The 25,335-nt window shown below is 41.6% G+C and overlaps 1 protein-coding gene across 1 annotated transcript in view; it reads right to left on the bottom strand.

Annotated features, from left to right (window-relative positions):
- Positions 1–2,200: 2,200 nt before the first annotated feature.
- Positions 2,201–25,335, bottom strand: part of LOC115161290 (NADP-dependent malic enzyme-like) — a 29,637-nt gene continuing 6,502 nt past the window's right edge. The window contains exons 3-15 of the mRNA XM_029712147.1: positions 17,640–17,770; positions 16,055–16,204; positions 11,607–11,682; positions 11,306–11,467; positions 10,812–10,915; positions 10,595–10,704; positions 10,020–10,117; positions 9,694–9,807; positions 7,429–7,534; positions 5,593–5,735; positions 5,175–5,348; positions 4,774–4,872; positions 2,201–4,249 (exon numbers count right to left, since the gene is read on the bottom strand). Of these exons, the coding sequence (XP_029568007.1) occupies positions 4,088–4,249; positions 4,774–4,872; positions 5,175–5,348; positions 5,593–5,735; positions 7,429–7,534; positions 9,694–9,807; positions 10,020–10,117; positions 10,595–10,704; positions 10,812–10,915; positions 11,306–11,467; positions 11,607–11,682; positions 16,055–16,204; positions 17,640–17,770 (1,629 nt within the window). The 3' untranslated portion in view covers positions 2,201–4,087. The remainder of the gene's footprint in view (positions 4,250–4,773; positions 4,873–5,174; positions 5,349–5,592; positions 5,736–7,428; positions 7,535–9,693; positions 9,808–10,019; positions 10,118–10,594; positions 10,705–10,811; positions 10,916–11,305; positions 11,468–11,606; positions 11,683–16,054; positions 16,205–17,639; positions 17,771–25,335) is intronic.

The raw sequence follows: 25,335 nt of genomic DNA, 5'->3' as shown, positions 1-25,335 counted from the left end.
CCGTGAAACCCACCCAGTGCACCGTGTCTTATGACGCCGTAGCTAACTAGCATGCTAGCATCCAATAACACACGGTTAGCACCAATACTTGGTTACAACAAACTACCAGTGGATCATTCGTGTCCGTGTCTAGTTCCTTTCACAACGCAGAAGTAATTAAACGTTGGCTAGCTAACACAAAGTCAGTCCTGCTAGCTACACAAGTGGACTACACAACTCGAAAGCTTATGTTGCAAAAATCTCATTGACTAAAAATGATACAGTACTGCTAGCTGGTAGCTGGTAGAGTTGGCTAGCTAGCAGTGGCTGCGTTTACCTTTATCTTTGATACAAAGACAACTATGTAGCTAACTAACGTTACACTAATCAAATCATTCCGTTGTAATGTATTTAGTTTCTACAGTACCGCTAGTTGGTAAAGTTGGCTAGCTAGCAGTGGCTGTGGTGTTGTGATGTTGACGCCGTTTGGAAAACGGTGCGAACGAACGAATACAGCTGGCTAGCTGGCTAACTACGTTGGTAATCATCCCACATATAATGATATATCATGGTATTCTTTCCAATTATAAACTGTGTGGTTCGAGCCCTGATTGCTGATTGGCTGAAAGCCGTGGTATATCAGACAAAACATTTGTTGTTACTGCTCTAACTACGTTGGTAACCAGTTTATAATAGCAATAAGGCACCTCGGGGGTTTGTGGTATATGGCCAATATACCACGGCTAAGGGCTGCATCCAGGCACTCCACATTGCGTCGTGACTAAGAACAGCCCTTAGCCGTGGTATATTGGCCATATACCACACCCCCTCATGCCTTATTGCTTAATTATAATTCATTTAATTTGGTCATGTGATCTAATCGTGGTGGCAAGGGGTTCTATGACCAAATCATTCCTGAAGTCAGCATGCCAATTGCACGCTCCCTCAAAACTTTTGTCCACAGCACAAGGTGCACCTGTGTAATGATCATGCTGTTTAATCAGCTTCTTGACATGCCACACCTGTCAGGTGGATAGATTATCTTGGCAAAGGTGAAATGCTCACTATAAGGGATGTAAACAAACGTGTGCACAAAAAATGTAGAGAAATAAGCTTTTTGTACGTATGGAACATTTCAGGGATCCTTTATTTCAGCTAATGAAACATGGGACCAACACTTTACATGTTGTCTTTGATGGGGGTCACCTTGGGGTCATGTTAGGGGCTGCACCAAATGATTGATGTAGTATAATAATTGATTATGCTTATGTTGTATTAATAGAAGGGGAAGAGCTATAAGACCCTCCCCTACTACATGTATAGGGTCCTGGACCACAGATTAGCAATATATGCACTATAAGGTTTAATACTGTTCCACAGTTCTTTTCTGGTCTCTGCCTCTTATAGAAACGGTCTGAGCAGATGTGTGAGCCATAGCGGTCAAAACAGGGTGTCTGTGAGAAAGCGCCTCAAGGCTAAAAGAGATACATAGACACAGACCCCTGCAGAGGAGTACATAGACACAGACCCCTGCAGGGGAGTACATAGACACAGACCCCTGCAGAGGAGTAAATAGATAAGAGACAAGTCAAACATACCACTGTAAGCCACACGGGAATGGAAAATTACTGCTGAGCCCTTAGAAAACACTGGACTATTGTTTTCTCCTGCAAGTTTGTATAACTGTATATGCATGGGCTTGGTGTCATGAGTAGGTGTTGACGTAGGCAGTTACATCACTATGGGTTGACTGCAAGCATATTAAAGCAACTTTTACCTTTTTTATTCTTACTCTGAAACATGCGTGCTGTGTTTCCGTTGTCAACTTCTGTCTGCAATTGCATTAATAAAGGTTTGATTGATTTACTTAAAGAAGATATTGTCTGATTGCTGATTTCAGCAATAAGCCAATGATTGACAAGGAACAAGGAACCTACCCCAACACCTTTATATTTTTGTTCAGTAAATTGCACAAAAATGATATATTTATGGATTGGATATAAGGTATTGTTTTCTCTCTACTCAAACTGCCTACCACCCACCACCTACCCTTCATCCACAATATTTCATGACCCTAAGCCTGCGGGTTATGAGTTAACCCGCACATCACTAGTAGACATCAACTGCTTCCTATCCCCTTTCATCACAACACACACACGTGACACACACACACACACACACACACACACGTATTGTTAATCATCAATAAAACACTCAGTAGTTTTGTTTACAATATTCACTTAAAAGTGAATTTTATTCCCTTCAAAAACATTTAGTCTTTCCTTAAAAAACTGAAATATAATTCATTTCGTAGTGCATCACTCCTAAGCAGAGCATTATATTCTCTGGGGGAAAAGGAAAGATAAGATTCACCCTATTTCTGTTATTACCTTTGGCAAAAACACCTAAACCGAAACAGGCAAAGCTTTATACAAAACAACACTCAAATAAGCAACCCCTCCATTACATAAAAAACATACTTAAAGAGGCAATCATATATCTAATCACCGTGCTTGCCAAAGATTCCTCTGTACATAAACTTTCGGCACCTCACAGACCTGAAGTCAGTTCCTACTGGTAGTGACATTGGGGCTAAAACCATGTAGCTATGCATCTTGTTAAAACTCTACTGACACTCGCGTATCAACAGGCGATCAGTGACAAAGTTTAGAGGAAAAATATAAGATGAACAGGCAGTGTTTTTGAAAATAAATTAAAAGTCCTAATTTATATATATTTTTTTATAAAATATCCCTTATAACCTTATATTTTTTGGTATTTGCGGCATCCGTGGTGCCATGGCCATTATCAGCAAGTGGGTTACACCCAGTGCAACCTGGGTAAAAAAGACAGTCCCATGATGCATCCTGCTGCCAAGCAATCTAACCAATCACTGCCATGCAACAAGATAATCAAGCCATTTCATATGCATGCTTGTGTTACCGTACAATGCTTGAATTCCATAGATTGTCTATCTAGCCCTGTCCTAACCCAGGCTTTGGCAGGAGTGTAGCCTAAAGTATGCAGTGACAACAGGGAGCAAGATGCCACTTAATAATATAATGGAGTTACGCTTGAAAATCAATGAGGTGGTACTGAACAGTGTGAACTGGCTTGTACATATCATTCCTTACTAATATCTGATAGAATCCTCCAACCAAAGACAAGACTCTGCAGGATATAACATTGTGAGGTCAGAAGGTCAAACAAAGGCAGGCACTATCAGGGTTTGTGCGTTTATGTCCAGACAAGGGGCCCATCTTAATAGTCTAAAACTGGGGTCCTCGTCCCACATCTCCTTTCATCCTGACTGATTCAAAAACAATGGACAGGTGAAGGCGATATAGTGAATGCCTAATGGGAATTTGATTTCAAATGTCCACTTTTGCAGATGCCGTAAAGATGAAGTAAAGGAGTCAAGGGAAGAAAGCCAGGTAAGACTCCTGAGATGCACCCTACAATAGATGTCTGAGAGGCCTAGCCTTTTGTAATACTTCTATGGAATTTATTTTAGAGTTTAGCCTGTTAGTTACTGAAGCTAGACCACACAGACTGGACCAGGCCTAGAAAGCTCAATAGAGTGTGTTATTAGGGCCTTGGTGACACAGGACACAGATAGAATAACATGGTGTTGTGGTGATGTCAATAGTCTGTCTCCAGATTAGAATAAAGGAACATAGAAATAGAATGTATAGAACAGTTTGAGGGTTGCCTCAATTTATACATGAAATGATGTGGCACTATAACCTGGCAGTATGACTGTATGGATACACTGTTGTCGATATGACAAACAAAAAAATTACAAAAGACAAAGGAGGCTTCAAAATAATGAACCTTCAAAAATACCCCTCAAAGGATCTCTGTGCTGGCTAAGCATTGGTCATCTCCAACTACAATGTACATTTCTATGGGCACTGGGGAGTGTCTAGGGGCAAAGGAGTGTCTCGTATTGATGACCTAACTTCAGAAGGTGTTGAGTGATGATTGGTGAAAATATGCGAGTGCTGGAGAGAAGAGGCAGCGGCGCGTTTTCTGATATGTGGCTCCCTTCTGCTGTACTGAGCACAATCGAACAACAGAGATAGAGGTGGCTGATGGGAGATGGAGTTCACACGTTCTGGACTTTCATGGCGTCCTGGGGCCAGTTGTAGGTGTCCTGGATGAAGGAGTCGTAGTCTGGGCTGTAGACGTGGGAGAGCACAAACGCCTCCTTGTCCTTGGGCTCTGGGTACAGGGAGGCGATGTTGTGTCTGTACGCATAGTCCACAACCTGAGAGATTGGTAGAGAGATTGGTAGAGATTGGTTAGAGAAATTGGTTAGAGATTGGTGTAGAGATTGGTAGAGAGATTGGTAGAGAGATTGGTAGAGAAATTGGTAGAGAGATTGGTAGAGAGATTGGTTAGAGATTGGTAGAGATTGGTAGAGAGATTGGTAGAGAGATTAGTAGAGAGATTAGTAGAGAGATTGGTGTAGAGATTGGTAGAGATTGGTAGAGAGATTGGTAGAGAGATTAGTAGAGAGATTGGTGTAGAGATTGGTAGAGAGATTGGTAGAGAGATTGGTAGAGAGATTGGTAGAGAGATTGGTAGAGATTGGTAGAGAGATTGGTAGAGAGATTGGTAGAGAGATTGGTAGAGAGATTAGTGTAGAGAGAAAGGGAAATGAGTTAGAGTGCTGATGTATTGATATGCAGAAAGTGTCTTTCTCTGCAGTAACAAATCGGCGGGGAGGTGGGAACTGGTAATGTAATGCTGGTATTGATAATGGTTTGTGGGGAGGTGTCAGTCTCCAACCTTAACAGCGATCTTAAAGGACACCTCTCTGATGCTGTTGAGGGGAGGATAGAGTCTCCCTTCGGCTAGGTGCTCCTCTGTTACCATGTCAGCTATCGCCTGAGTAAGAGAGAGAGAGAGACAGAGAGCGAGAAACAGGAAATGAAAAAAATAAGTGAATAAATGAGGAGGGGAAAGGGGATTATGGGTGACAGAAAGAGAAGATAATAGAAATTGAGATGTGACATTAAAATAACTTGAAAAAAACGTGTGTGTGTGACTGTGTGTGTGTGTGTGTATTTCTCTTGATCAAGTCTCTTCCCCTTTACCTCAGCAGTTAGGGATCTTTATTTGTCTTTCGTTGAAATGTTTTACAAAAGTTTGTCTTTTGTTGAAAATGTCAAAATAAAAGAAACAGTTACCTCAGCTGTGGTGAGGAAGATGTCGTCAGAGATTTGGCGCACCCCGCAGGCGATGACGCCAAGCGCCACGCCAGGGAACACGTAGGCGTTGTTCCCCTGGCCAGGGATGAAGGAGCGCCCATCAGCCAGGGTCACTTTACTAAAAGGGCTGCCACTCGCAAAGATGCCCCGCCCCTGGGAGAGAGGGAGAGAGTGAGAGAGAGAGAGCATGAGAGAGAGAGAGAGAGAGAGAGAGAGAGAGAGAGAGAGAGAGAGAGAGAGAGAAAGAGCATGAGAGAGCAATCACTCTATTTCAGGTCATTCTATTTCTATGACAACAAGAATATTTAGTAAGCGTACATTCAGCGGCACTCAAACAAGGGAACAGAGAGCGAATCTCCATTCTCTAGGTTAGGGTCAGAGTTCAGAGTTACAGTACCTCGGTGAGTTGGTAGCACTGCTCGGCGGTGCACTCTGCCTTGCTGGTGGGGTTGCTCAGGGCAAAGATGATGGGCCTCTCGTTGAAGGACGCCATGTCCTTGATAATGTTTTCAGTAAACGCCCCTGCAATGGCTGCCACTCCTGCACACAGGAAAAGAGTACTGATTACGAGTAATGTTCTTTACCATTCGGCCATCAGATTTGCCACCAATGCTCCTTATAGGACACATCACTGCACTCTATACTCCTCTGTAAACTGGTCTATATCTCTATATACCCGTTGCAAGACCCACTGGTTGATGCTTATTTATAAACGGACAGATAATCAGGCCTCACTCCCCCCTATCTGGGATATCTACTGCAGCCCTTATCCTCCACATACAACACCCATTCTGCCAGTCACATTCTGTTAAAGGTCCCCAAAGCACACACATCCCTGGGTTGCTCCTCTTTTCAGTTTGCTGCAGCTAGCGACTGGAACGAGCTGCAACAAACACTCAAACTGGACAGTTTTATCTCAATCTCTTCATTCAGACTCAATCAAATAGACTCTTACTGACAGTTGTGGCTGCTTTGTGTGATGTATTATTGTCTCTACCTTCTTGCCCTTTGTGCTGTTGTCTGTGCCCAATAATGTTTGTACCATGTTTTGTGCTGCCACCATGTTGTTATGTTGTGTTGCTATCATGCTGTGTTGTCATGTGTTACTGCCTTGCTATGTTGTTGTCTTAGGTCTCTCTTTATGTAGTGTTGTGTTGTCTCTCTTGTCGTGATGTGTGTTTTTTCCTATATATATATATAGACAAGAGAGACAACACAACACTACATAAAGAGAGACCTATATATATATATATATATATATATATATATATTATATGCTTTTTTTTTTATCCTAGCCCCCGTCCCCGCAGGAAGCCTTTTGGTAGGCCGTCATTGTAAATAAGAATTTGTTCTTAACTGACTTGACTAGTTAAATAAAGGTTAAATAAAAATGAGAACAAAACATACATATGTTCCTGAGATGCTCTGCAATGTTGATTATCTGTCCATTTCAATTCAGATTCTGAGCTTAGTGGCATTATGAAGAACATGTTGTGTAATGCTATGCATGCCAGTCTCTCTTGGCTAAGAGTTGAGGAGAGACTGACTGCATCACTTCTTTTTAAAAATAGACAATGTGTTGAAAATTCCAAATATTTGCATAGTCAACTTTCACACAGCTCTGACATACACACTTAACCCACTAGACATGCCACCAGGGGTCTTTTCACAGTCCCCAAATCCAGAACAAATTCAAGAAAACGTACAGTATCATATAGAGCCATTATTGCATGGAACTCCCCTCCATCTCATATTGCTCAAACTAACAGTAAACCTGGTTTCAAAAAACAGATAAAGCAACAACTCACGACACAACGCCTCTCCCCTATTTGACCTAGATAGTTTGTGTGTATGTATTGATATGTAGGCTACGTGTGCCTTTACAAAAAATTCTATGTAGTTTTGTCCTTGAGCTGTTCTTGTCTATTACTGTTCTGTATTATGTGTCATGTTCTGTGTGGACCCCAGGAAGAGGAGCTGCTGCTTTTGCAACAGCTAATGGGGATCCTAATAAAATACCATCTACAAAACAAGTAAGGTCAAAAGAAACCAGGGACGTGTTCTGTGGGCACGAAATAGGGGGACATTTTCTGAGACAAAGGTGGCACTCAAAATGTTTTCTTATTTAGTACATAACCCTAGTACATAACCCAGGTGAGCCCTAGATACACAGGTGAGTACAGCTGAACACAGGTGAGTACAGCTGAGCCAGTAGGTGATCATGGGGACTGACCGATGATGGCAGTGGGCTTGATGGTGTGCACCACCTCCTCCAGGGTCTTGATGTGGGCGTGGTCATGGGCAAACTCCTCCTTCTCATGGTTCAGGTTTCCTCTGCCCTGTGGGTCGCATAACGATGACATCAGTAAATCTGACATACTACTGGATCCAGTTCAGAAGGGAGCAATGTTGTGAACGTTGCTGATATAAATGACTGACATTCCCTATTCTACATGACAGTGCAGCATGACTGTTCTACATATGATATTTCTATCTGAAACTCTAGGATGTTGCATCCTACATATCTAGATGGACAGCTCAGGAGAATGCTTATCAGATCAGTGTTTTGAAGCTATTGAAGTGTATTAGGAGCAATGTTCCCTCTAAGCTCTGTAATAATGGTATGGGAATAACAATGCATTTTATTTTGTAAAATGGTTTCTTGCATCAAACAATATTTTCAGTCACCTCCTTGTCTGAAGGACAAGTGGATAAACAGGTTAATGTTATGCCCTGCGTGTTTTTTTCAAAAGTCTCATGGAATGTCAGCCTACATTGAACACCACACATTGGCTGCTACTGTAGGCTGAATGATAGGCCCCTCTGGTAACCCTACGTTATGATCAAATAGCCATAGTAGCCTACTTTACCACTGTCTGAAACTGTAACTTAAAGCTGGTACTGCCTCAGCGTTCACAGTAAACATGTGCTGGAAGTTGCACAGAATTTTAACAATGTTCAAGTTTGCGCTCAGCAAACTATGGAGGGGTGATGCAAAACAGCTCCAGGCATTCCATGCTTTTCTTAACTCCTGTTCTGAACATTTGATATTTACTATGCAATCTGATACACGTCAAATCAGTTTTCTTGATCTTCTGATCTTGTGTGAAAATAATGTTCTATATACTGATCTTTACAGGAAACCTACTGATCGTAACAGTTTGTTGAGGGCTGACAGTTGTCACCCACTTCCCTTGAAAAAGTGTTTGCCCTACAGCCAATTCTGTCGAATCAAAAGAATTTGCAAAAAACAATCAGATTTCGACAGAAATATGGCTGAGACAAAGAAAGTTCAAGGAGAGGGGGTACAGAAATGATCAGATTATTATTGCCATTGATAAAATTCTAAACAAAACGACACATGACCTTTTAAGGTCAGTCTTGCAAAAAGACGCATTCTTGCGTTCTAACTACCCACTATTCAAAGCGCTCTGAACAAATTAAGGGAATTGTTCACAAACATTGGCACATTCTATAATACGATGATAGTCTCGGTAATGTGTTTTTGGACCTTCCCTTGGACGTATTCTCGCGGGGCAGAAATCTCAGCAACCAATTGGTACACTCTGATTTACCACCCCAAGATATTCCTGAACAACGTCTATTTGCGCCCCTACTGGATGGAAATTACAAGTGTAATGGCTGCACTCAATGCAATGGCACTTATAAATGTAGATCCTTCAAACACCCACAAACAGGGAAATCAATCCCAATCAAAGGTGTTATTACGGGCTCCACTAAGGTAGTTATTTATCTTATAACTTGTCCTTGTGGTAAAAAATTATGTGGGTAAAACAAAGCGTGAATTAAAAGTACGTATCTCAGAGCATCGTACCCAGTTGCGGCCCACTTTTTGGAAGCAAACCACTCGATTCCGTCTCTGCGTTATATTGGCATCGAACATGTCACCCCCCCTAGGAGAGGGGGTGACCTCGATAATTTATTGTTAAAACGAGAGGCTGCCTGGATCTTTAATTTAAAGACCCTTGCTCCCTTCGGTCTCAACGTAGACTTTGATCTTAAGCCATTCTTGTGATTATTGTGACTTTGCCATTGTAATTGTTTGTAAGCTTGTGTAGTCTAAAATGAATCTATGATCGTATGCTATCCATTTGTTTTTTTGTATGCTGTTCTTTGTATGCCATTTTTATATTTGAGAATTAACCAATGATATTAGGCCACAGTTGGCCATGATTACAGACACCTGTGTGTCTTTTGACACTATATAAACGAGTCATCTCGCAGTGTTTGTGATCATACCCTGATGAAGACAGCTTGGCTGTCGAAACGTTGGACATTACATTTTTGCATCTGAGCTCCTAGAGTGTGCGGCTCTCCCTTATTTTCAAGTTTTCTACTCCGCTAGCCAGCACCTCGCCTTAATAGATGTGCGTTTCTTTTTCTTCTAGATTGCGCTCAGCAGACCTGAAATTTGCTCATTGCCGAAAATGTTTTGAGGGAACATTGATTAGCTATGATATTATGGTATTGCAGTTACCTTGACGATGAGGCCCCTGGAGTCGACCATCCAGATCTTCTTTGCGGCGTCTGTGGCGGACACTCCCTCCTTCGCCATGGCCATGATCAGCAGGTGGGCGATGCCCAGTGCAGCCTGGTCAAAAAAGACACACCGTCCCATGATGCATCTTGCTGCCAACCAATCTAACCAATCATTGCCATACAACATGATGATTATAAAGCCATTTCATATGCATGCTTTTGTTACCTTCAAGGCTTGATTCAAGAGAGTGAGGTTTCCAAACGTTAATACGTTTTGGACAAAGAGTTTATAATTAACACAGATCAGCACGTTTGTCCTCTTACCTCGCCTGCTCCCTGGAACACAAAGGTGTGGTCTGACAGTTTGTTCTTGGTGATCTTCAGAGCAGCCAAGACTCCAGCTACTGCTACTGAGGCTGTCCCTGGGAGAGGGAGAGAGCGAGTTAGAGAGGGTGACAAACACCAGGGATGGGTTGTAAAGTTGTGATCGGAATGGTTTTGCACATCTATCTTTCAACAAAACAAAAAAATGATATCATGTGTCATCAGGAGGTCATCAGTGAGCCACACAGCTTACAAATCCCAACAACTGCAAGGTTTGCAAAAAAAAAAAGAAGTTGTATTTATTATTCTGGGTTAAAAAACACTATAGGTCACTCTTGAACGTCTGAAACTAAATAGAAAGTACATCGAAATTATATTGAACTTTTACGTTTTCAAATTACTGTCCTCTATCTGGCCCGCAAATTGCTTTTGACTAACAAATCGGTCCGGAAAAAATTCTGTGTGGCACTCCGCTGAATTTTGAAATCCTGATATGGCCCTTGAGTAAAAATGATTGCCCACCCCGGTCTAGCGGGTAGGGGGTGGGAGTAGAGAGAAAGGGAGAGAGAGATTACCTTGGATGTCATCATTGAAGGTGCAGTAGTGGTTGCGGTACTTGTTGAGGAGGCGGAAGGCGTTGGAGTTGGCAAAGTCCTCAAACTGGATCAGACAGTTCATCCCGTACCTGCAGCGCAGAGTAGTGAACGGTCGGTCAGAAAGTCAAATTACACAGCCACACACACACACACACACACACACACACACACACACACACACACACACACTACCCACTTGTCAGTAACTGCCTGCATGAACTCATCGATGAGATCATCATACTCTTTTCCTCTGACCCTCTTGTGCTTTAGACCGATGTACAGGGGGTCTTCCAGGAGCGCCTGATCAAAGATTAAACATCATCACCTTCACACTCTACGACAAGGAGCAGGGTTTGGGTTAAGATTAGGTTTAAAATCCGATTTTATGACTTTGTGGTGTGGCTGTGCAAGCTAGTGACCACTCTGCAGAGCTGCCTCAATATATGACTCACTATATGAGTCATCTCAATAAATGCCAACCTATGGATGAGGACCTCTAGGGAAATAAGGGAAGTAACTAAGTGATAGCGGAGCCCTGAATTCCAAACAACTTCTAGTAACACATTTAGTTCACTAGGTAAGATACTGCCTTTTCTATATGGCTGGGTCAAATGATAAGGACCATGATATTAGCCAACGGAGGCCTATCAGGCCTGGGTGTTTCCTCATGGAGTGTCCCAGTTGAAGTACCTGGTTGTCAGTGCCCACGTCCAGTAGCACTGGCAGACACTGTTGGGGTGGCACTCCTCCGCAGGCTGTGTACAGGGCCAGTTTGCCCACGGGGATGCCCATGCCGTAACTTCCCAGGTCCCCCAGACCCAGGATACGCTCTCCGTCCGTCACCACAATGGCCTGTGGAAAACACGGTTTGGTTCACCTGGTGAAACTTCTAGTCTCCAGCTAAGAGCCTTATGCTGTTTACACCCTCCTGTCCACATCCTGTACCATGCAGTAAAGCAAAGCTTGTGTGTGTGTGTGTGGTACTCCTCACCTTGATGTTCTCCTCAGGCCAGGAGTTGAGCATGGTGGCGATGTGACCTTTATCATGGATGGTGATGAAGAGACCTCTGTGGGATACAGTTGAAGTCAGAAGTTTACATACACCTTATCAAAACTAACTAGCCATTTCACATTGGTTACACATGGCAACAGTTGAAACAGGATGAATGAAAAAGGAAACCGCACACTGCTCTTGATAGTATCACTGATATTTAATAAGTTTACGTATCGGCCTAACGGCCTTCGTCAGATCTTTTGTGAATTTTCTGAAAACAGTCTTCTATGTAGACCTAGCCCCACCCACATCCGTTCCATGCGTGGGAAGGGGTTGGAGACAAAGGAAAAACAAATAAGTGCTACCAAACATAACAACATGCATTTCACAAACACTACAAAAGTGTATAAATAAGACGCATTGAATACGTCCATAAAACCACAATGAGGACATAGCAAGTTTTCATTAATCATTGGGTACATCATACGAAAAACATCAGAGTCATCTGAAATAGGGGCATAATTCATGTTCAAATTCACAACATAACATACATAGGCATTTCATCATTAAGTCCTTTAGGAAATAATGTCTGGAGGGTGAAAATCCAAAATCATTATTTTACTTCCTAGAAGCCAGTTTTTCAGACTGCGCCGTATATGCCACTACACAGAGGATTATCTAGAAAAAGCAGCGGAGATGCGCATTAGGTTTCTAAGAAGAGGCTATTCGCCACAATGTGTGGATGAAGCTCTTCATTTGGCATTGGGAAAAACACGAGATGAATTGTTACAAAAAAGACCCGCTAAAGCCAAAGAACACTCCGTAATGTTCACAACCACATATACTTTGAATTCGCGAAAAGTGGGAGGTGTGGTCAAGAAACACTGGCATATTTTATCATCGGACCCAGCTTTGCCGGCTGAATTTAAAAATCCACCACTTATTGTGTATAGGAGAGGTCGCAATTTACGTGATAAATTGGTTCATGCCAACTGCCAGCCATGAAAGAATATCAGCCAGGCTCTTTTACGCCCTCTATCAAATAGTAGCTATAAATGCAGAGGATGCGCACAGTGCAACAATATGATGAAGTGGCAATATTTCTGCCACCCCCACACAGGAAAACGGTTCCAAATAAATGATATCAGTATGTGCTCCACCACCCATGTTATTTACATTATTAAATGTCCATGTGGGCTCTGCTATGTCGGTAAGACCTCCCGCTCTCTCAAACAGAGAATCAGTGAATGTAAAAGTTCAATTAGGAGAAACGACAGGGATTATCCAGTCACAGTACATTTTAATGACCTAAAACATGACATTTCTACCTTCAGATTTTGTGGCTTAGAGAAAGTTAAGATATCAGACAGGGGAGGTGATATTAATAATACTCTGAGTAAAAGAGAATGTTTTGGGATTTTCACCCTCCAGACATTATTTCCTAAAGGTCTTAAAACCTCTTACATCTAGATGTTCCGCTAGCGGAACACCGCTCCAATATCCAATGATAGGAGTTTGTAATTCGCGCCACGCCCTCAAAAATCCCAAAACTTAAATTTTTCAAACATATGACTATTTTACACCATTTTAAAGACAAGACTCTCCTTTATCTAACCACATTGTCCGATTTCAAAAAGGCTTTACAACGAAAGCAAAACATTAGATTATGTCAGGAGAGTACCCAGCCAGAAATAATCACACACCCATTTTTCAAGCTAGCATATAATGTCACAAAAACCAAAACAACAGCTAAATGCTGCACTAACCTTAGATGATCTTCATCAGATGACACTCCTAGGACATTATGTTATACAATACATGCATGTTTTGTTCAATCAAGTTCATATTTATATCAAAAACCAGCTTTTTACATTAGCATGTGACGTTCGGAACTAGCATACCCACCGAAACTTCCGGTGAATTTACTAAATTACTCCCGATAAACGTTCACAAAAGACATAATTATTTTAAGAATTATAGATACAGAACTCCTTTATGCAATCGCTATGTCAGATTTTAAAATAGCTTTTCGGTGAAAGCACATTTTGCAATATTCTGAGTAGATAGCCCGGCCGTCATGGCTAGCTATTTTGACACCCACCAAGTTTGGCACTCACCAAACTCAGATTTACTATAAGAAAAATTGGATTACCTTTGCTGTTCTTCGTCAGAATGCACTCCCAGGACTTCTACTTTACACCCAACGTTGTTTTGGTTCCAAATAATCCATAGTTATATCCAAATAGCGGCGTTTTGTTCTTGCGTTCAAGACACTATCCGAAGGGTGACGCGCCGGCGCATATCGTGACAAAAAATGTCTAAATATTCCATTACCGTACTTCGAAGCATGTCAAACGCTGTTTAAAATAAATTTGTATGTGATTTTTCTCGTAAAATAGCAATAATATTCTGACCGGGAGTCGTTGTTTTCGTTCAAAGACTGAAAATGTAAAATGGACTCTTCACGTGCATGCGCGCACCCGTGTCATTGTTCTCAGATCGACCACTATCCAAAAGCCCTACTGTTTTTCGCTCAGGGACTGCAGAGTCATCATTCCCCGTTCTGGCGCCTTCTGAGAGCCTATGGGAGCCTTAGAAAATGTCACGTTACAGCAGAGATCCTCTGTTTTCGATAAAGAGGCTATAGAAGGCCAAGAAATGGTCAGAGAGGGCACTACCTGTATAGAATCTTCTCAGGTTTTGGCCTGCCATATGAGTTCTGTTATACTCACAGACACCATTCAAACAGTTTTAGAAACTTTAGGGTGTTTTCTATCCAAATCAAACAATTATATGCATATTCTAGTTTCTGGGCAGGAGTAATAACCAGATTATATCGGGTACGTTTTTTATCTGGCCGTGAAAATACTGCCCCCTATCCTAAACAGGTTAATGATGAAATGCCTATGTATGTTATGTTGTGAATTTGAACATGAATTATGCCCCTATTTAAGATTACTCTGATGTTTTTCGTACGATGTACCCAATGATTAATGAAAACTTGCTATGTCCTCATTGTGGTTTTATGGACGTATTCAATGCGTCTTATTTATACACTTTTGTAGTGTTTGTGAAATGCATATTGTTATGTTTGGTAGCACTTATTTATTTTTCCTTTGCCTCCAACCCCTTTCCATGCGTGGAACGGATGTGGGTGGGGCTAGGTATACATACACCTTATCCAAATACATTTAAACTCAGTTTTTCACAATTCCTGACATTTAATCCAAGTCAAAATTCCCTGTCTTAGGTCAGTTAGGACCGCCACTTTATTTTAAGAATGTGAAATGTCAGCTTGTATTTCTTTAACATTCCCAGTGGGTCAGAAGTATACATACACTCAATTAGTATTTGGTAGCATTGCCTTTAAATTGTTTAACTTGGGTCAAAGGTTTCGGGTAGCCTTCCACAAGCTTCCCACAATAAGTTGGCTGAATTTTGGCCCATTCCCCCTGACAGAGCTGGTGTAACTGAGTCAGGTTTGTAGGCCTCCTTGCTCACACACACTTTTTCAGTTCTGCCCACAAATTTCTATATGATTGAGGTCAGGGCTTTGTGATGGCCACTCCAATACCTCAAATTTGTTTTCCTTAAGCCATAACTTTGGAAGAATGCTTGGTGTCATTGTCCATTTGGAAGACCCATTTGCGACCAAGCTTTAACTTCCTGACTGATGTCTTGAGATGTTGCTTCAATATATCCACATCATTTTCCTCCCTCATAATGCCATCTATTTTGTGAAGTGCATCAGTCTCTCCTGCAGCAAATCACCCCACAACACGATGCTGCTTCACGGTGGGGATAGTGTTCTTCGGCGGCTGCGTGGTCCCATGGTGTTTATACTTGCATACTATTGTTTGTACAGATGAACGTGGTACCTTCAGGCATTTGGAAATTCATCCCAAGGATGAACCAGACTTGTGGAGGTCTACAATTATTTTTGAAGGTAGGCCTTGGAGGTACACCTCCAATTGACTCAAATTATGTAAATTAGCCTGTCAGAAGCTTCTAAAGCCATGACATCATTTTCTGTAATTTTCCAAGCTGTTTAAAGCCACAGTCAACTTAGTGTATGTAAACTTCTGACCCACTGGAATTGTGATACAGTGAATTTTAACTGAAATAATCTCTGTAAACAATTGTTGGAAAAATTACTTGTGTCATGCACAAAGTAGATGTCCTAACCGACTTGCCAAAACTATAGTTTGTTAACAAGAAATGTGTGGAGTGGTTGAAAAATGAGTTTTACTGACTCCAACCTAAGTGTTTGCAAACTTCTGACTTCAACTGTACATGCTAACACTTCAGAACCACTGAGCCACTATTATCACACAACATTGCCCTGTCTCTCTCTCTGTGTGTTTGTGTGTGTGTGTCTCTGTACATGTGTGTGTGTGTGTGTGTGTGTGTGTCTGTACATGTGTGTGTAAGTGTGTCATGCCTACCGTGGTCTCCTGAAGGCCAGTCCGTACTGTTGGCAGGCCAGCCCTACTGTAGGCGTATAGACGATGGGCATGAACTCCTCTACATCAGATGTCAGCAGGCGGTAAAACAACTTCTCATTCCTGTCCTGCAAAGTCATTAGCAAGATGTACCTGAGAGAGAGCGAGAGAGAGAGAAATAGAGAGAGAGAAATAGAGAGAGAAATAGAAATAGAGAGAGAGAAATAGAGATAGAGATAGGGCGAGAGAGAAAGAGAGAAATAGAGAGAGCGAGAGCAACACGAAATGTAGGACAAGGTGAAACAGAGCTGGAAGTGATAGTGATGATAGTGATAACGATAGTGATGATAGTGATATTGATGACAGTGGTAGTTATTAGTGATAGTGATGCTAGTAATCGTGATGATAGTGATGATACTAATAGTAATGATAGTAATGGTGATGATAGTGTTATTAGTGATAGCAATGATAGTGATGATAGTAATAGTGATGATGGTGATTATAGTAATAGTGATGAATGTGATAGTAATAGTGGTGATAGTGATAATAGTAATAGTGGTGATAGTGATAATAGTAATAGTGGTGATAGTGATGATAGTGATGTTAGTAATAGTGGTGATAGAGTTGATAGTATTGCTAATTTTTAGTGTTAGTGATAATATGTTATTAGTGACACTGTTGACAATAATAGTGATGATAATGTTATTAGTTATAGTGATGATAGTGACGATAGTGTTATTAGTTATAGTAATAGTGATGATAGTAATAGTGATGACAATAATAGTGATGATAGTGTTATTAGTGATAGTGATGCTAGTGATGCTAGTAATAGTGATGATAGTGTTATTAGTGATAGTGATGCTAGTGATAGTGATGATAGTAATAGTGGTGATAGTGATAATAGTAATAGTGGTGATAGTGATTATAGTAATAGTGGTGATAGTGATAATAGTGATAGTGATGATAGAGTTGATAGTATTGCAAATTTTTAGTGTTAGTGATAATATGTTATTAGTGACACTGTTGACAATAATAGTGATGATAATGTTATTAGTTATAGTGATGATAGTGACAATAGTGTTATTAGTTATAGTAATAGTGATGATAGTAATAGTGATGATAGTAATAGTGATGACAATAATAGTGATGATAGTGTTATTAGTGATAGTGATGCTAGTGATAGTGATGATAGTAATAGTGATGATAGTGATGATAGTAATAGTGATGATAGTGTTATTAGTGATAGCGATGATAGTGATAGTGATGCTAGTAATAGTGATAGTAATAGTGATGATGGTGATTATAGTAATAGTGCTAAATGCGATAGCAATAGTGGTGATAGTGATAATAGTAATAGTGGTGATAGTGATGATAGAGTTGATAGTTTTTAGTGATAGTGATCATAGCAATAGTGATGATAGTGATAATAGTAATAGTGGTGATCGTGCTAGTGATTAGTGATAATGAGGGGAAGGAAAGTTTCTGTATTTCTGTCTGTATGTGCATTTTTAGCCATTGTGTGTTGTGTGCCTGTGTGTTTTTTTGTTGTATATGTAAGTGTATTATTTGTATCTGTGTATGTGCTCACTTGTCGAGGGGGTTGCGGCCCTCGTAGCTCCTCATGATGCGGAGCACCTGGACGTCCTGGGAGAGGAAGACTGGGGGCAGCAGGCCGTGGATGCCCAGCTGCAGGCGCTCCTGCAGTGTGAAGGCCATGCCCTACGGGGGGGATGGAGGACCACACATGCAACATTAGGATCGATCGCTCCAATGTTGTAGCATTGGTCTAGCTAGCTGTTGCTCACATAAACACCCAGCTATCAGATATTTACAATTATTGTCTTTCGATAAAGAAGCTGTGGTGCTTTAGCTATGTTGTGGTTCTGATCAGGTCTTTAGCATTCCTTCATTAGGCCTATTGCATGAAGGGAAATTCTTATGGTTGCTCAGCAGGCTGATCTGGTTGTGGTTAGTGCCACTCTACTTTGTCATGTCAGTATTCTGAAGAGGTGTGTTTGAGCATTTGGGGGAGTGGAGGTCATCTATTTATTCTGTCCAATGGGATAGGAGCCTGAATTCCCTCCCCTGTGAACTCCCTTCTAATATCTTCTTTCCTCTTTCTCACACACTCGCTCTACCTCTTCTTTCTTCAATGGAAAGAATTATTCTGAAAGCCAGAGAGGACCGTCATGGAAATAAATCACAAAATAAAAACCGTTCACCAACTTGCTACAGTAAATATACCAGTGTCACTATGTAAAGTTGTGATAGTGTAATGTGACACTTGCACCTGTGGTTTGGTTTCCATTAATAATAAACGCCTATTAATGTGTCAATCACAGTGACACTCTCCAACTATGAGATGATAACCTTCAAATGGAACCTAATCCACTTCCTCATTTCAGTGTGATTACAAGTGGGGAATATGAACTGAACTTGAGAGCGCATTGTTTAAGGAACCTAAGAACTGTTTGATGGTGTGACCCATCGTCAAATCATTCAATACGCTGAAAGGTGAATGGGACTGCGTTAGAGTTGGTATGAAGCGGGAGTTTGATAAGATTAATGATCATTATCATTCTACAACTTAGCTTCACACAAACTAAATTAAAGTGCAAACAAACATCATTATTTCAACACATACAACTAACACACAAAAAATACAAAATGGAAATACATTATTAGTATACTTATACATTGCATTCAAGAAAGTATTCAGACCCTTGAATTTTTCCCCATTTTGTTACAGCCTTATTCTAAAATGGATTACATTGTTTTTCCCCCTCATCAATCTACACACACTACCCCATAATGACAAAGAAACAATTGTTCTTCAGAAATGGACAAATGTATAAAAATACAATTCAGAAATATCACATTAACTTAAGTATTTAGACCCTTTACTCAGTACTTTGTTGAAGCACCTTTGGCAGCGATTACAGCCTTGAGTCTTCTTGGGTATGACACTACAAGCTTGGCACACCTGTATTTGGGGAGTTTCTTCCATTCTTCTCTGCAGATCCTCTGTCAGGTTGGTTTTTGAGCATCACTGCACAGCTATTTTCAGGTCTCACCAGAGATATTCAATCAGGTTTAAGTCCGGGCTCTGGCTGGGCCACTCAAGGACTTTCAGATACTTGTCCCGAAGCCACTCCTGCGTTGTCTTGGCTGTGTGCTTAGGGTCGTTGTCCTGTTGTAAGGTGAACCTTCGCCCCAGTCTGAGGTCCTGACAATCTGGAGCTGGTTTTCATCAAGGATCTCTCTGTACTTTGCTCCGATCATCTTTTCCTCAAACCTGACTAGTCTCCCAGTACCTGTCGTTGAAAAACATCCACACAGCATGATGTTGCTGCCACCATACTTCACCATAAGGATGGTGCCAGGTTTCCTCCAGATGTGACGCTTGGCATTCAGGATGAAGAGTTCAATCTTGATTTCATCAGATCAGAGATTGTTTCTCGTGGTCTGAGAGTCTTTTAGGTGCCTTTTGGCAAACTCCAAGCGGGCTGTCATGAGCCTTTTACTGAGGAGTGGCATCCGTCTGGCCACTCTACCTTAAAGGCCTGATTGGTGGAGTGTTGTAGAGATGGATGTTCTTCTTGAAGATTCTTCCATCTCCATAGAAGAACTCTGGAGCTCTGTCAGAGTGACCATCGGGTTCTTGGTCACCTACCTGACCAAGGCCCTTCTCCCCCGATTGCTCAGTTTTGCCGGGTGGCTAGCTCTAGGAAGAGTCTTGGTGGTTCCAAACTTCTTACATTTAAGAATGATTGAGGCCACTGTATTCATGGGGACTTTCAATGCGTCAGAATTATTTTTTGTACCCTTCCCCAGATCTGTGCATCGACACAACCCTGTCTCCGAGCTCTACGGACAATTCCTTTGACCTCATGGCTTGGTTTTTGCTCTGACATGCACTGTCAACTGTGGGACCTTATATAGACAGGTGTGTGCCTTTCCAAATCATGTCCAATCAATTGAATTTACCACAGGTGGACTCCAATCAAGTTGTAGAAACATCTCAAGGATGATCAATGGAAACAGGATGCACCTGAGCTCAATTTCGAGTCTCATAACAAAGGGTCTGAATACTTATGTAAATAAGGTATTTCTGTTTTCGCTTTGTCATCATGGGCTATTGTGTGTAGATTGAACCCTCGGGTTCTTGCCGTGGGGGAGATCGTCGTGGGCTATACTCAGCCTTCTCTCAGGGTAGTGAGTTGGTGGACTGCGGATATCCCTCTAGTGGTGTGTGGGCTGTGCTTTGGCAAAGTGGGTGGGGTTATATCCTGCCTGGTTGGCCCTGTCCGGGGGTATTGTCGGATGGGGCCACAGTGTCTCCAGACCCCTCCTATTTCAGCCTCCAGTATCTATGCTGCAATAGTTTGTGTCGGAGGGCTGGGGTCATTCTGTTATATCTGTTGTAATTCTCCTGTCTTATCAGGTGTCTTATGTGAATTTAAGTACACTCCCTCTAATTCTCTCTCTCTCTCCGTCCCGGAGGACCTGAGCCCTGGGACCATGCCTCAGGACTACCTGGCCTGATGACTCCTTGCTGCCACAAATTCACCTGGTCGTGCTGCTTCTCCAGTTTCAACTGTTCTGCCTGCGGCTATGGAACGCTGACCTGTTCACGGGACGTGCTACCTTGTCCCAGACCTGCTGTTTGACTCTCTCTCTACCGCACCTGCTATCTCGAACTCTGAATGCTCTGCTATGAGGCGGCAGGTAGCCTAGTGGTTAGAGCATTGGGCCAGTAACCGAAAGGGTGCTAGATCGAATCCCTGAGCTGACAAGGTAAAAATCTGTCATTCTGCCCCTGAACAAGGCAGTCAACCCACTGTTCCTAGGCCGTCATTGTAAATAAGAATTTGTTCTTAACTGACTTGCCTAGTTAAATAAAGGTAAAAAAAAAAGAGAAGCCAAATTACATTTACTCCTGAGGTGATGACCTGTTGCACCCTCCTGCCTTTCTAGGGAGTTTTTCCTAGCTACCGTGCTTCTACATCTGCATTGCTTGCTGTTTGGGGTTTTAGGCGGTTCTGTATAGCACTTTGTGACATCGGCTGATTTAAAAAGGGCTTCATAAATAAATTTGACTGAGTGATGAGGAAAACATTTAATTGAATCAATTTTAGAATAAGGCTGTAACGTAACAAAATGTGGAAAAAGTCAAGGGGTCTGAATACTTACCGAATGCACTGTAAATCAATCTGACACACACACACACACACACACATACATACACACACACACACACAAATTAATCGAGTTAAAGTAAACCTGTCAGATAGCGTAGCAGTTACAGGCCCTAAAGTAAACCCCTTCAGGAAACAGCTGACCAGCAACCGCAATTACACCTTCAGTCTACACTGACCTCCAGAGAGAGAGAGAGAAAGAGAGCGAAAGAGTACTGTAGAATGCAGATAAAGATCATACTAAAAACACTTGTGTTCTGGTTAACATAAAGGCCTCTGCACTAAAAAATTTAAATGCCTGGTGTACAAAACATGCTGTAAAAAGGCCACCAGGTGTTTTGAGGTTTTTCCCCTCACAGAAAGTGCAGAATAGCAGATTTAACAATGGACAATTCCTGTTCAGTTTAGCCTTATTGGCGTCAACACAATAACCTGAAATCCCCGGACAATGTGTGTATAGGAGCTGATGGACTACATAGTTCATAGTTCAGTTAATAGAACTACAATTACAAATGTTAAGATTAATGGAAGTGACTTTAACATCCGGACTGAGATCTACAGCTACAAGAGCTAACAATGTAACTTTCTTAAGTTTATTTAACCTTGTTAAAAGATAATACCAGTTGTGATTACTAACCTGAGGCACTATCCTACTGTGTGTGTTACATGACCCAATAAGCACCAGGTTATAGACAGCCTATAGAGAGGCTATTGAGAGCCTATAGAGAGGATATAGAGAAGCTATAGAGGCTATAGAGAGGCTATAGACAGCCTATAGAGAGCCTATAGAGAGGCATAGAGAGGCTATAGACAGCCTATAGAGAGGCATAGAGAGGATATAGACAGCCTATAGAGAGGCATAGAGTGGATATAGAGAGGCTATAGAGAGGCTATAGAGAGGGCATAGAGAGGATATAGACAGCCGATAGAGAGGCATAGAGAGGATATAGAGAGGCTATAGAGAGGCTATAGAGAGGGCATAGAGAGGATATAGAGAGGCATAGAGACTATATAGAGAGGCTATAGAGAGGCTATAGAGAGGATATAGAGAGGCATAGAGAGGATATAGAGAGGCTATAGAGAGGCATAGAGAAGATATAGAGAGGATATAGAGGCATAGAGAGGCTATAGAGAGGATATAGAGAGGCATAGAGAGGATATAGAGAGGCTATAGAGAGGCATAGAGAAGATATAGAGAGCCTATAGAGAGGATATAGAGGCATAGAGGGCCTATAGACAGCCTATAGAGAGGATATAGAGAGGATACAGACAGCCAATAGAGAGGCTATGGAGAGGATATAGAGAGGATATAGACAACCAATAGAGAGGCTATGGAGAGGATACAGAGAGCCTATGGAGAGCCTATAGAGAGGATATAGAGAGGCTATGGAGAGGATATAGAGAGGATACAGACAGCCAATAGAGAGGCTATGGAGAGGATATAGAGAGGATATAGACAACCAATAGAGAGGCTATGGAGAGGATACAGAGAGCCTATGGAGAGCCTATAGAGAGGATATAGAGAGGCTATGGAGAGGATATAGAGAGGATACAGACAGCCAATAGAGAGGCTATGGAGAGGATATAGAGAGGATATAGAGAGGCTATAGAGAGGCTAATATTACCCTTAAAACTACTACTACTTTTAATGTTGTACCTATCAATTGTCCTATTAGCAATCACCTATATTAGCAAACGTATTTCTGTTCAAACTTCAAATTGTTCTAGTAGGTCTCTATTGGTTATTTATTGCAATGAACGATATCAGCAAAATGTCCACCATAAGTGGTCGGTTGGGTCAGTGTCGATAACTTTCTGTTTATCGTCCCAGCTCTAACAGACAGCCTATAGAGAGGCTACAGAGAACCCAGGGCCCATTTGAACTTACATCTGCAACGGCAAACATGATCAGAAACATACTTGCATTTCATTCTTCAACCTTTGTTAGGGGTCGGCAACAAGCGCACAAGTTTTGTTTTGCCCCCCCCCACCCCCGGAAAATAACCAGGAATTCAGCCCGAGTACCCCCCCCCCAAAAAAAATATAAACAGTTGAAGTCAGAAGTTTACATACACCTTAGCCAAATACATTTAAACTCAGTTTTTCACAATTCCTGACATTTAATCCTAGTAAGAATTCCCCGTCTTAGGTCAGTTAGGATCACCACTTTATTTTAAGAATGTGAAATGTCTGAATAATAGTCGAGAGAATGATTTATTTCAGCTTGTATTTCTTTCATCACATTCCCAGAAGTTTACATACACTCAATTAGTATTTGGTAGCATTGCCTTTAAATTGTTTAACTTGGGTCAAACGTTTCGGGTAGCCTTCCACAAGCTTCCCAAAAATAAGTTGGGTGAATTTTGGCCCATTCCTCCTGACAGAGCTAGTGTAACTGAGTCAGGTTTGTAGGCCTCCTTGCTCGCACACGCTTTTTCTGTTCTGCCCACAAATGTTCAATGGGATTGAGGTCAGGGCTTTGTGATGGCCACTCCAATACCTTGACTTTGTTGTCCTTAAGCCATTTTGCCACAACTTTGGAAGTATGCTTGGGGTCATTGTCCATTTGGAAGACCCATTTGCAACCAAGCTTTAACTTCCTGACTGATGTCTTGAGATGTTGCTTCAATATATCCACATAATTTACCTCCTTCATGATGCCATTTATTTTGTGAAGTGCACCAGTCCCTCCTGCAGCAAAGCACCCCCACATCATGATGCTGCCACCACCGTGCTTCACGGTTGGGATGGTGTTCTTCGGCTTGCAAGCCTCTCCCTTTTTCCTCCAAACATAATGATGGTCATTATGGCCAAACAGTTCTATTTTTGTTTCATCACACCAGAGGACATTTCTCCAAAAAGTACGATCTTTGTCACCATGTGCAGTTGCAAAACGTAGTCTGGCTTTTCTATGGCGGTTTTGGAGCAGTGGCTTCTTCCTTACTGAGTGGCCTTTCAGGTTATGTCGATAAAGGACTCGTTTTACTGTGGATATAGATACTTTTGTACCCGTTTCCTCCAGCATCTTCACAAGGTCCACTTTCGCACCAAAGTACGTTCATCTCTAGGAGACAGAATACGTCTCCTTCCTGAGTGGTATGACGGCTGTGTGGTCCCATAGTGTTTATACTTGCGTACTATTGTTTGTACAGATGAACGTGGTACCTTCAAGCGTTTGGAAATTGCTCCCAAGGATGAACCAGACTTTTGGAGGTCTACTACTTTTGTTCTGAGGTCTTGGCTGATTTCTTTTGATTTTCCCATGATGTCAAGCAAAGAGGCACTGAGTTTGAAGGTAGGTCTTGAAATACATCCACAGGTACACCTCCAATTGACTCAAATGATGTCAATTAGCCTATCAGAAGCTTCTAAAGCCATGACATCATTTTCTGGAATTTTCCAAGCTGTTTAAAGCCAAAGTCAACTTAGTGTATGTAAACTTCTGACTCACTGGAATTGTGATACAGTGAATTTTAACTGAAATAATCTGTCTGTAAACAATTGTTGGAAAAATGACTTGTCATGCACAAAGTAGATGTCCTAACCGACTTGCCAAAACTATAGTTTGTTTACAAGAAATTTGTGGAGTGGTTGAAAAACGAGTTTAAATGACTCCAACCTAAGTGTATGTAAACTTCCGACTTCAACTGTACATAAATAAATATATGTCTCAATGTAATCAAGATCTGAAATGATTGTATTTAAAATAACAATCTCTTTGTAGGCTTAGTTGAGGTCAATTTGCAGTGTTCTAAATTATTATAATTATGTTCCGGCCCCCCCCAACCATCATCTGCCAAAAGAATCGGCCAGCGACTAAATCTAGTTGCCATCCCCGCTTCATGTCTGTTACTATGACTTGAAAAGAAAAGGAGAGGCGCACACTCTAGGAGCACAGATGCAATAATTTAATAACCTAATTACTGTGATTTCCCACACCAGACAACCATAGACACACCCATAACCTAAAGCACTTATTAAGGGGAACTGATTAATGGGAACTCTCCAGGGATTTTTATTTGTGTGTTGAAACCAATGTCTTACATAACAAAATGACTGTGGTGTGTTTCTGGACTGGTTGTGTAC

Source organism: Salmo trutta, chromosome 24 (genome assembly GCF_901001165.1).
Source record: "Salmo trutta chromosome 24, fSalTru1.1, whole genome shotgun sequence".
In the NCBI taxonomy this organism is placed as follows: domain Eukaryota; kingdom Metazoa; phylum Chordata; class Actinopteri; order Salmoniformes; family Salmonidae; genus Salmo; species Salmo trutta.
This window is presented reverse-complemented; position numbering and strand designations above follow the sequence as displayed.